This window comes from Selaginella moellendorffii, unplaced genomic scaffold (genome assembly GCF_000143415.4).
Source record: "Selaginella moellendorffii unplaced genomic scaffold, v1.0 SELMOscaffold_47, whole genome shotgun sequence".
NCBI classification, from domain to species: domain Eukaryota; kingdom Viridiplantae; phylum Streptophyta; class Lycopodiopsida; order Selaginellales; family Selaginellaceae; genus Selaginella; species Selaginella moellendorffii.
In genome coordinates this window covers 452794-465185 of record NW_003314308.1, presented here as the reverse complement: position 1 = coordinate 465185, position 12392 = coordinate 452794, and the positions used below count along the sequence as shown (strand labels likewise).

General features: G+C 50.4%; 3 protein-coding genes across 3 annotated transcripts; 2 read left to right on the top strand and 1 right to left on the bottom strand.

Annotated features, from left to right (window-relative positions):
- Positions 1 to 2: 2 nt before the first annotated feature.
- LOC9657933 (cell division cycle 5-like protein) lies at positions 3 to 1882 on the bottom strand (the record flags this gene model as incomplete). The annotated part of the gene is made up of 2 exons (XM_024686040.1): positions 1677 to 1882; positions 3 to 1619 (listed from the first exon to the last, which is right to left on the bottom strand). Coding segments are annotated over exons 1-2 (1794 nt in total), but the record flags the coding sequence as incomplete, so codon positions are not given.
- Positions 1883 to 6983: 5101 nt separating this feature from the next.
- On the top strand, positions 6984 to 10170 carry LOC9658351 (pentatricopeptide repeat-containing protein At3g09040, mitochondrial). The gene has a single exon (XM_024686098.1). It carries the CDS (start codon positions 7563 to 7565, stop codon positions 10119 to 10121), a length of 2559 nt encoding a protein of 852 aa, XP_024541866.1. The 5' UTR covers positions 6984 to 7562; the 3' UTR covers positions 10122 to 10170.
- Positions 10171 to 10406: 236 nt separating this feature from the next.
- On the top strand, positions 10407 to 11922 carry LOC9658350 (UDP-glycosyltransferase 76E2). The gene is made up of 2 exons (XM_002981109.2): positions 10407 to 10898; positions 10960 to 11922. The coding sequence occupies exons 1-2, from the start codon at positions 10415 to 10417 to the stop codon at positions 11889 to 11891; spliced, it is 1416 nt and encodes a 471-aa protein (XP_002981155.2). The 5' UTR covers positions 10407 to 10414; the 3' UTR covers positions 11892 to 11922.
- The last annotated feature ends 470 nt before the right edge of the window (positions 11923 to 12392 follow it).

Below are 12392 nucleotides of genomic sequence, written 5' to 3'. Positions count from 1 at the left end.
TCGTCCAAGTCCTCCAGCTCGGGTATCACAGGCGGAGACTTGCCAGACTTGTCCGTCATGGGGTATTTCGCGTTGTCGTGCTCCAATAAGGCGACTAGCTCCTTCTGGATAAGCGCCTTTGGATCATCCGCTTCCGCGTGTCGAGGGATAGTGTTCCTTATCAGCTCCACCGTTGCTGGCGGTGGCCTTGGCAATCCTTGCTGCAAGACTTTACTCCTCTTGCGGAGAGCAGCAGCTTCTCGAGCGTCCTCTTCAGCTTGAGCATTTGCAATCACGTCAGCCATGTCAGCCTCCATCTCCTCCTCGGCTTCTTCTTGCGCCGTAGGAACGCCGAGAACCGTAATCTGGTACAAGTTCTTCGCGTTAGGCAATCCCTTGAGCGACGCCTGCAGGTTCCTTCTCGCTTCTGCCTGCCTCAACTTCTCGGCCTTGGGATTGTCAGCTGCGAGTTCCAGTCCCTCGTTGATGTGGAACTCGTCCCGTATCGGCGTTCCCTTGGGTGTCATTGCAAAAGACGTCTCCCTGGGAGTACTTCCGATTCGAGGAGTCGATCCTACTCCTCCCGGCGTCGTGAGAGGTGTAGCAATCACATTTGGAGTCTGGACCTCCCGTTTCTTCGGCGTCACCCCCGAAAAGTCGGACGGATGAAGCTCCGGGTTCTCACCACCAAAGAGAGGAGTTTGCGTCTCCCTCAGCCTGAGAAGATTCTCCGCCTCCATCATAATGGCGTCGCCTTTTCCACCTGGAGTCCTCGCCGGAGTCATCCCTGCTCGAGGAGTCTGATTATAGTTGGCGACAAGTGCTCGAGTAGCGCTGCTCCCTTCGTCCTCTCCAGGTAGATTGTCCGCCGAGGAGCTCATCTTGACAATCTCCTCGAGCTCCCTGTCAGAAATCTGCGGCGCCGGTAGCATCAACTTGGTCCTCTTCCTCACAGCCTCCGGATCGTTGAGCTTGCTGATTTGCATGATCGCCGATGGAGCGTCTTGCCTCTGAGCGATCTTGTTCCGAGCAGTGTCCTGCTTGCGAAGCTCCGCCTCGATGTCCGACCGCCTCCTCCCTTCCAGCTCTTCAACGTTGGTCGGGAAACGCGGCTGCGCTACAGACCTCTCTTCGTTGGCGACGTCATAAAAGCCCGGAGGTGGTCTCTTCTCGAAAGGAATCTCCTCATTGTAGTCGATACCTTTGAACTTTCTCTTGCGGAGACGAGACCCGATGCAGGCTGCTTTGAGCTCTCTTCTCTTTTGTAGCGCCGCCAGCCTCCTTGCCTCCTCCAGCTGCTTCTCCCTGGCCTTCCTCTTCGCCTTCTTACCCCGGGTGTTTGCCAGCCTCGCCCTTGCCTCGGAAAGCATCTCCTTTTCGTCCTCATCCATGTCGACTGGATCGGGCCTAGCTGGCTTGGACTCCGGATTGGGATCGATCTCACCGGGCCGGAGCTTGCGAGGATCATCAGCCGGCTCGTAGCTCTCGTCCTTGTAGCACGCCGCATCCAGCAGCTTCTCATACCTTTGGAGACACTGAGCAGGAGTTCTCCCAACGATGGGAGCGATCGTCCTCCATTGCGTCGGCATGAGCTTGGCGAGGTGAAGGAGCTTCTCGTCTTCCTCGCGGGTCCATTCCGTCTAGCAGACAAATGCAAATCCGTGAGAAAAGAAGCAAGGAAGAGGAAGTCGATTCACCTTCTTGATAGATGGATCCAGCCACTCGTACCATCGCGCCTTGCACTGCTTGGCCGACTTCCTGGCGAGCAGGGACGAGATTCTAGGCCACTGATTCTTGGCATATTTCATCACCGCGACCTTGAGGATCTCATCCTCCGTGTTCTTCCACACTCCACCTTTGATCATGATCCTCATCTTTGCGGATAGCCGAGAGCGCAGCGATGGCGCGCGAATGAGCTAACCCTAATCCTTTAAACCCTAAAGATTGGTCCAAATGAGCCTAGCTCCAAAATTAGGGTTCCCCACCATCGTCCACCTTTGAACTTGCGATCCTCCTCCAGCACCACGTCATAGAGCTGTATTGTCCCTTGGCAACCGGCTAGCTTGAGTATGACCCGGCGCCGCCTCTGGTAGTGACTTTGCAGCTAAGAGCTTGCTCCCCATGACCAGGTGGACCGTGCCTTGCCCTCCACTCCCGAGCTCCATTACCACTCGATAGAGCTTCTTCAGTGCCGGCAGCTCCACAACTTTGCCACTCTCGACTTACCTCCAAATTGTCATGAGATCTGGGAGCGATTATGACTTGCTTGTAGCCGGAGAGCATGGCAACAGCGTCCCCCATCGATGGACGAGAGGCCGAGTTCTCGTGAGTGCAAGCGAGAGCGACTTGGATAACTCGCAAGATTTCTTCGGAGTTGTGTTCCAAGTCTAGTCTCTGGTCAGCAATCTCGAGTTCGCTGCTGTTTTCGTGAAGTATCCATGCATAAGAAAACATTAATAGATCTTAGAAACTTTGATAAATCTCTTAACTTACCGAGTGAACTAGCAGGCGGCCATCTTTTCGGTCGTTGCATCTTTGTCCGCTGACAATCTCCAGCGTCAGGACTCCAAAGTTATACACATCGGCTTTGACAGTCAGCAATCCACCAAGCACATACTCTGGAGCGAGATAGCCCCTGAAAAAAGATCGAAATATAAGGAGGAGAAATGGGAAGAAACTGGCCTTACATTGTTCCGGCGATCACGGTGCTCGTAAATCCTTTCTCTTGGTTGAAGAGTTTGGAGATTTCGAAGTCCGAGATTTTTGGATGTAGTTTATGGTCGAGAAGGATATTGCTTGCTTTTATGTCGCGGTGGATGATCTGCTTTTGGGATCCTTCGTGAAGATAAGCAAGGCCATTCGCAACACCAAGGACGATTTGAAAGCGTGTTGGCCAGTCCAAAAATATTCCAGTAGCCGATTCTACAATCACAAAATTGAGAGACTAACCAATAAGGAAGTAGCCTAGTTCTTACCAAATAATAGCTGATCAAGGCTCTTGTTCTCTAGAAATTCATACACTAGGATTCGATCGTCTCGGTCAAGGCAATAACCTCGAAGTTTTGCAAGGTTCTTGTGCTGAATGCTCGTTATAATAGACAGCTCGTTGACAAACTCTCGCTGTCCCTGTTTGGAATGCAAGTCCAGCTGCTTAACGGCAACTTCACTACCGTCTTTCAGCACTCCCTGCATTGCAAACCGAGAGATGTTAAGTCAGTAACAAATTATGAACACTACAAATCTCGCTTGGCGGCAGTTCTTCCAATGTGGGGATCAAATGGCAATGAGATCTTCGGCGTAGCTCAGGGTTCCAGATCGTCCCAGGAGATCCAGCATGCAACTGTACTGCTGCTTGGTGATCTTGGTCACACCAAAGTCTTGCCGCATTGATCGAAAGAAAGCTCGGCCAGCTTCCATCTTTCCTGCATGGCTGTAAACGCAATGAAGCAAGCCTCGTCTGGGAGAATCTCCATCCTGATAGCGTCAAACGTAGCCAGGGCTCGATCGAAGCTCCCAGTGCAAGCGAGCGCCACGATCATCCACACGATTTGGCATGCGTCTGAAAGATTTTAAAGTGTGATAGATAAAAGTTGTCGCTTTGCATGAGCGTGAGCAAGAGGATGGACGTCCACGAGAGGATGCAGTCCCACAAAGAATCTCGAGCACTCCTGCGTACGCATCGAGCAGTGCGTTGGAGCTCTCGAGACTGTGCTGCGGCATCTCATCGAAGATCTGCTTGGCCGCCTCCACCGCAAAGCTTGATTCATAGGCTGTCACCGTGGAGCTCCACGAAACTAGATTTCGCTCGGGCATCCCATCTCGGCAGCTCTCCGGCTCGACCATATGCCGTCTGCATCGCGGTGGTTGAAATCACATTATGGACCGGTATGTTTTAAGATTGCGGAGCATGGTGGTACTCCATAAATGGATCTCTCCCTAGAAGATCATCACAGTCAATGATAAATCTCATATTTCACTGCTCTAACTGTCTTGTCTTGAAGCCATTTTTGGAGTGCTTGTGCCATGTCCAGTTTTTTTACGTCCAGCCACCAATCGTTCATACATTAAGCTGATAGAATCGTCTATAGCCGGCATGGAGTGTTTTTTAGAGAGGTGGCGTTTCCTTTTTTATGTATACAATGACGCACTTCCATGGCTATAATCCAGACTCAAGCAGGATGATGGGGTAGGAGACGTCGTCAGACTGCAATTTAGTCCGAATAAACTGGTCAACTCTTACTCGATCCCACTCATTCATGCCCGGAGATGTGTCACTAGTGTTGTGCTATACTTTTGTGAGGAAGAAATACCTCTTCACACTCCATTGGTTATTTGTCAATCGGATTGAAAAGAATGGTATGCCCTGCGAGTTGCTTTGATGTGGTCTGCAACTCGCTTTCCAGGGGTTAATTCTAAGCCCAGGTATTTGTAAGCGTCCAAGGGTAAACAGGCAGTGTCCAAATACCTTAAGCTTCGTTTTGGAGAGGTTGACCTCTATTCCAGATGCCGTGCAAAAATGGCTAAGGACGAGATCGTGCTGGAGATACAATTAAAATTGTATACTATATAGTGGATGGTAATTGTATCATATCGTATGATGGAGAGGGGGCGATTTGGCTTTCTCCAGCAGAACGATTGTAGCCTCTCCTGTATCTGTCCACTCACTCCCTCCTCAAATTTGGCAATTTGGCTCTTCACAATGAGGATGAATTGAGGTCTAACCCTGCATTTTTCATAATTTCCATCCCATTCGTTAAAGTGGAACTTATTTAGTAAAGTGGGACATTAATTAGCATGTGTCCACATGCCATTTCCTAGTACTTAATTAATATTTATTAATATTTCTATCAGTTTTTTAATTTATTTTTTATATTTCACAATATTATAACACAAAATCATATGAAAAGTTTTTAATTTATAAATTATAAAGCTAAAATTTCAATTTTTTATTGTTGTTATAAAAATGGCATGTGGCCACACACCATAAGTGGGATAATGAAAAGTTCCACTTTAACGAAATAAAGCATCTCAGTGCTTACTGGATCTAGCTTTACGCAAAATGCATTGGTTGGCTAAGCTCTTAGGCTGCATTTTCTCAGTGGTCGTGCTGCTACTTATCATTGGATTGATCATCCTGGGAGATAAAGTCTATGACATATCTTTCATCTTCTTCAACATACAACAGAGTTTCAGTGGGAGTTTTGGGGATAAGTTTATAGTCGCGGGATGCACGACATTGATATGCACAATGCTAGCAAGGTACTTCAATCTGCAGTTGGGAGTCTTCTCTTTAGGTCCCGGTCTACTTGTTCAAAATTTTGCAAGGAGATACCTCCTCACTGCTACGGGTTTGACTGAGGCAGCAGGGCTCCTTGCCTTAAGTGGTCTCAAACGCGAACAGAGCCGACAACAGCTTGTCCTACTCAGCTACTTAGCGGCTCTTACAATCCGTTTTTGTGGATGCAAGAACGAAACCAAGTCACAAATGCTACGTCTCCGTTCTCGGTTTTGGGAGTACCTCATGTACATGTGGCTGCCTCGATGTCATCTCTTACTTGACTTATGGATCCTTCTACCATCTGCAATATTTGTAAGTATAGCTAGGAGCAATGAAGTGTTCAGGATATGGAGAAACAAGGAAAAACCACAGCGAGCAGACCATGAACAAGCTGAACATATGTTCCAGGTGGTCGACAAGATGTTATTCGGAAGCAGCTTACAGAGTCAGGCTCTTGGGGTTTTCCAGCACATGAAACACTTCGATAGTCAGTATACTTTTCTCTGGGTAGAAGGTACGGGTTTGCTGATATTTATAGCGTACTATACGATCATCAATCTTCTAATCAATCATCCAGCTGGACCGGAGACTCTAGTGTGCTCCATTATCATATTGCTGTATCTTAGTATGCAGTGCTCTCCAGGGTTCCTTGCTCGTATAGACATCGCAGTCGAGCTTGTCACCAATAAAGATGACATGAAAACAATGGCAAGAAAGATTTTCCAGTGGGAGTGGTTCCATGACTTGCTACAGTTCTTTCACGTTCTAATGGAAGGAACGCCCTTGGAGGATGTGCATAACCACGAACACTTGGTCCAATACTGGCTAAGAATTCTGGAAGGCTATGAGTTGATGTGCTATGTGATATTCTTTGGACTGGCGCGTGCTACAACTCGTGCTTGCCTCGTATGCTTTGCGGTCTCATTCAAGCTGATCATGGGTAGGATACAGGACAACTGGTCCAAAAGGGTCAAGGATACGTGGTCAGACAAAATAGCACCAAGTCTAGCTTATGTTGCTGTTCAGCTTTCTGCACCAGACGTACACAAGGTTACAAGGACCATTATAGAAGCTGAAGCAGCATTAAATAGTAGAAAGCAGTGTGCCATATGTATTGAAACTATGGATGCTGCACTGCAACTCAACGAGTTTCAGACGAAGATCGGATACAATGTAAATCATTATAGTGGAGGAGCTTTCGATATGGCTCTATGTGGCATGGCTTTTGCATCCGTTGAGGAAGTAGATGGCAACTATCAGATTGTACGAGATCTTCGTAATCTTCTTATCCTCATTAGGCTGTACCATAAGAGCATGTTCGAACCGAGCAGTGACGATGTTAAGAAGCTGAGAGAAAAGCTAACAGTTGAACTGGGACAATTTAGTTTGATCCACTATGAAAATGGATATAAGGTGAATACCGCATTGGTTAGGCAATGCGGATGCATTGGTGATGGGGACTGGAAAGTTATGAAAGCTCAGCTGTGCGTATCTTTGCTGCTCCAGGCTCACGATCAGCCTAGAGAGGGAGAGAACCTCAGTTTCACAGCAGTGATGCTTTGGATGGAAAAGAGGAAAGGCCTTCATGCAAAAGTCGACATTCCTGCGAATAAGGTTCAACCATGAAGACCTCCAAAATTGTGTGCAAGATTTGACGAAGTTCTTATCTCAATTTCTGCTACAGCTTTGGTTGTACACATAGACGTATTTGGCTAGAGTCCGAGAATTCACCCGCAGCAATTATCTGTTTTTTGACAAGTTTTCTGCCTCAAATTTCTGGTACTTGCCACCCGAATGAGATCAGCTGACCCTGCGGAAAGAAAGACGTCAAGTTGCTCTTCATGCTCTTCAAGCACACCACCTTGATGTTGGTTATGTTCAGGCTTCCAGAACTTGCCAGAAGCAAAGCTGAGTTCATCGACCAGAATAATGGATGGGCCAACGGCCTGTGGCAACAAGTTTAATAATGTTGATTCAACACAGCAAATATAACTTGTCTTTGAAAGCATCGAGCTCATAAGACCAAAAGTTTTGTGACGACTTAGTTTACAGCATAAGTTAGAGAAATTTTTGTCACTGCCTCGTGTAATGAAGGTTTTTCCATGGTGAAGCGCAGCTGGTGTAGTGGTAGTACCCTCCCACCTCATCCGGATGGTTTACGCGGCGTTCTTGTTGCTAACGCTCGCCACCATGGTTACCATCTTGTGCCTGTGATTGAGGAGAGTCTGAGTACCAACAAAAAGAGTCTTAGGAATTCTTGATTGATTGGCTCACGCATCTCACTCCATCGAACTAGAATGTTCTTATGATCCACGGCACAAGGAAATGCTGCCAGAGATTCGTGCCCAGCTCAGCCGCGGAGATCGATCGCCTTGATAATCTCGCAACACACCTCTTCGACCAGACCAAGACCCAAGACAAAGATCCCAACAATGATCCCGACGAAGAACAAGAACGTTTGTTGGCCTCGATCATCCGCGACTGTGCCGCTACCCAATCCCTCCCGCTCTGCAAGAAGATCCACGCCACCATTGCCAGAGATCACCGCTCCCACCTGTTTATCAGCAATCTCCTCATCGAGGCTTACTGCCGATGCGGCAGCCTGGACGATGCCACCACTGTGTTTGGCCAAATGCTCGCCCACAAGAATGCGGTGTCGTGGACTCTCCTGATCGCAGCAAATGCCCGCAAGGGGCATTATTCCCGCGCGTTCCACCTCTTCCAATCCATGCAGCTCGAGGGCGTCAGGCCCGATCGAGTGACCTACCTCACGATCCTGAGCGCCTGCTCGGATCCGAGCGCGCTGCCCGTGTGCCGATCTATCCACGCGCAGCTCACCGGCATGGGCTATGGATCGGAGCCCGGATTCATCAAATCCTATAGCATGTGTGGCGATCTTGCCGCTGCCAGGGACGCCTTCGATCGAATCGCTCCCAAATCCGTGTCGTGCTGGAACGCGATGATGATCGCCTACGCGGAGAGGGATCTGCACGAAGAGATTTTGGAGCTCTACCGGCGAATGGATGCCCGCCCAAACGAAACGACCGTGATCAATGTCCTGGGCGCGTGTTCGGCGCTAAAGAACAGCACAGTGGGCAAACTCGTCCACAACGATTCCTCGCGAATCGGGCTGGATGCCGACACCTTCGTCGCGAATTCTATCCTTACAATGTACACCAAATGTGATCTTGTCGAGGAATCGGTCTGTGTTCTTGAGGCGATGCCTGTGAGAGACGTGGTGTCTTGGAACATCATCCTCGCGGCAAATGCCCGGAATGGGGATTTTAAGGTTGTGTTGGAACTCTTCCGGAAGATGGAACACCAGGGGATCAAGCCCAGCAGCGTCACATTCGTTACCCTCGTCCAATCTCTCGCGCGCCTGGGCGATGATGTGGAAGCAGCGCGATCAATCCACTCGCGAATCCTGGGCAGCGGTGTAGAGATCCACGACGCGCTTCTCAACGCGCTGCTCAATCTCTACGGCAAGACCGGCGTGGAGGACGCGCGGTCCTTCTTCTCCACGAGCATGCCGGCAAAGAATCTGGTCTCTTGGAACACAATGATCTCTGCTTGCCTGGGCTGGGGCGAATCCGAGGAAGCGTTGGAACTCCACCGCCGAATGGATCTCGAGGGCGTCAAGGGCGACGAGATCACCTTCGTGGCGATCCTGGGCGCTTGCGCAGCGACCCAAAACATCGTCCAGGGGCGATCGATTCACGCACGGATCCTCGCCTCGCCCTCGCGAATCTCTAGCGATGTGGCAGTGGGCAATGCGCTAGCGGGGATGTACGCTGCCTGTGGGCTGCTCCATCTCGCGAGCGACTTGCTCGACGATCAAGCCAAGGTGGAGGAAGAATCAAGCGTCGTGACGTGGTCAGCGATGATCAGCTCGCAAGAAACCATGGCCGAATCGTGCGTGATCTACCGAAGAATGCTCCTCGAGGGCATCCGGCCCAATCACGTCTCCTTCCTCTCACTGATCGCGGCCTGTGAGAAGGAGCTCAATCGCATCGAGGATGGAAGATCATCGATCCAAGAACACTTCGATCGAATCCAGGGACACATCCGAGAGGCCGGACTAGAGCTCGTGCCCGTCGTCACCACCGCGCTCATGAGCTTCCACACGAAGCTCGGCCGCGGCCTGGACCGCGCAAGAGATCTCTTCCAGCGATTGGAAGAGCGATCCGTGTGGCCGTGGGTGGCGATGATGACCGCGGCCAATTCTAGCGGCGATCCACGCCTGGCTCTCCACTTCTTCCACGCGATGCTCCACGACGGCACCGTTCCCGACGAGATGGCCTTCGCGGTTGCGCTGACCGCTTGCCGAGAGATGAAGTGCCCACACCGGGGAGGTGCTGTGCATTCGTGGTTCCTCGAGAGCGGGATCTTATCGGCGAGAGTGGACACCCTCGCGATCAATCTCTACGCCAAGTGTGGCGCTGCGAAATCCGCGAGAACAGCCTTCGACCGCTCGCTCGATCGGCGAAACCCGGTAGCTTGGAGCAGCATGATCGCGGCATACGCAGAGTGTGGCGAGATCCAGAGAGCTCTTTGCCTGCATCGCGATATGGGGCTGGAAGGGATCGAGCAAGACGCAGTGACCTTCGTCAGCCTCTTGTTCTCGTGCAGCCATGGCGGACTGGCGAGGAGGGCCATGGAGATCTTTGCGTCGATGCAAGGCGATCACGGCGTGGATCCAATCCCGGAGCACTACGGCTGCGTGGTGGATCTGCTAGGGCGGTGTGGGCATCTGCGCGATGCCGAGGCGCTCGTGAATTCCATGCCGATGGAGCCCAGTGTGGAGCAGTGGACGAGCTTGCTCAATGCATCCACACTCCACTTGGATCCATGTCATACATCCTAATAACTCTACCTAAAAAACCAACCCTCCAAAACTTAATGTTATACTATAAACATAGCAAAATCTTTTCATATCTGATTGATTGACACTAACTATCTGTCTATTTTAATAAATGATAGAGTGTGACAAAAGAGAATCAAGAGCGAAAAAAAAAAGCAACAGTAAAGGAAAAAAAAACAAACCACGTATGTGAGAGCATTGTCAGGGAGCGAGCAACGAGGGACACAGAGCACTTTTAAAGTGAGCTGGTAGAAGATAAAAAGAACTTTTCAAGTCTTAATTGGAAGCTCGGAGCCATGGAGGAAGAGCACTTGGATCACATACACATTCTCGCAGTGCCATTCTTCCTCAAGGGCCATGAGATCCCTCTCCTCCATCTCAGTCGCCATCTCCACTCTCTCACTGGCGGCCGGATCGCCGTCACGATCCTCCAGCTCCCGCAAAACAAGTCGCCACCCTCTGGAGGGGCGCCACCATCGCAGCCAGAGAAAGGTTTGGAGTTTGTGCGCTACGAGGATTTGCCGCTGGAGCGTCCGGCCGAGAGGAACGTGAAGCTCTTCCTCGAGTTCTTCCTAAAGTTTAAGGCGCTGGGCGGTGCCGTGGCGGCGCGCTGGCGGCACCGCAGAGTGACGTGCGTCATAAGCGACGTTCTCGTGGGTTGGGGCGGAGACGTTGCCCGGGACTTGGGCGTGCCGTGGGTCGCGTTTTGGACGTCCACCATGACCGAGCTTGCTGTGTATAGTAACTTACCAAGGCTTATCTCCGAGAATGCGATCAAAGGTACGTGATTTCCAAACGCTTTCTTCCAGGAATGGTGATCTTAGAAAACTTGGACTGCTAGATCTCGAAACCGTGGTGAAGATTCCAGGGCTTGCGGACCTCAAGGTCTTGGACTACATGACGCTACACCATGCCACAGATCCAAAATTCAGCGCCGACATTGTTGGCAAGACCTTTGTGGAAGCTGTGGGGTATAGCTCCCAAGCTGATCGCGTACTGGCAAACTCCTCCCACACCCTGGAAGGCAATGCGGTGAGAGCTCTTGAGCTATGTGGAATCAACATCGTTCCAGTGGGTCCTCTCCATCTAAACATCTCCACTGGGAGCGATCCAGACGATCCAAACCAGGTAATTCCATGGCTGGACAAACAGGAGTCTCGATCGGTTCTATACATTGCGTTTGGAACTATTGCTCCGGTCCCGGCAGCCCAATTCGAGCAGATAGCCCTGGCTTTGGAATCCACGAAGAACATCGCTTTTCTATTGGTGGTACGCCCGCAGCAGCTCGAGCTAGTGCCGAAGGAATTCGGCGCTACCGCGCGGTACGCGCTCAAGTCCGGTGGTGCCTTAGAGCACGTTAATGGTGGCACGGTATACCGCGGGCTGCTAACCGACTGGGCACCCCAGGTTGCGGTCCTCGGGCACCGTGCGGTGGGCGGTTTCTTGACGCATTGCGGATGGAATTCGATCTTGGAGAGCGTCACCGTTGGCGTTCCTGTGATGTCGATGCCGCGAATGGCCGATCAGTGCTTGACGAGGAAGATCTTGGACGAGGAGTGGGGGATTTCGGTAAGATTGGGTAACGCCATTACTGACGTTGTGAGCAAGGCCGATTTGGAGGCTGCAATCCAGGAGCTCATGTTTAAAAGGCGGGATGAGCTTGGAAAGAAAGCCAGCGATCTTGGAGAACTCGCTAGACAGGGGATGGAAGAAGGAGGATCTTCTCGATCCGGCATCGATTCCTTGGTCAAAGACCTTGAATTGTGGAAGTAAACGCTAGTTCAAAGCTTTTCTTTTTGTATTCTCTTGAGGACAACCACCTTCTCTATAAAAGACATTGCCAATGCCATTTGCAAATTGCCAAAATGCCAAGCCCCAGATGCACAATGGCTCACTGGAGAGATATTGTTGGTTACAGATGAAAATTTCTTCACCCCCATCCTCATAGGAATCTTTAACAACATAGCCAACACTAGCTTCCTAACAACATGGACAATTGTGTGGATGAACAGGGAATAAAGACAACCTATTCAACTATAGATGCATCATAATAAGCAATGTCTTCTCCAAGCTATGTGCACAGATGCTAGAAAAGTGGCTGATGCAGTGGGTAAAAACAACACATGTATGTGCATTGGGCCAGGCTAGCTTTCACCCACGCAGAAGTTCATAGACCACCTGATTACATTTCAAATCCTATTGGATCACTCCCATGCAAAAGGAGGCAGGCTCCTTTGTTGCTTTGTGGATTTTAGAATGGCCTTTGACATTGTA

Excerpts from the sequence above, each read along its gene's own strand:
- LOC9658351 (XM_024686098.1), top strand. The coding sequence starts at position 7,563 with ATGATCCACGGCACAAGGAAATGCTGCCAGAGATTCGTGCCCAGCTCA.
- LOC9658350 (XM_002981109.2), top strand. The coding sequence starts at position 10,415 with ATGGAGGAAGAGCACTTGGATCACATACACATTCTCGCAGTGCCATTC. Across the intron at positions 10,899-10,959 it reads CTCCGAGAATGCGATCAAAG|ATCTCGAAACCGTGGTGAAG; the intron begins GTACGTGATTTC and ends TTGGACTGCTAG.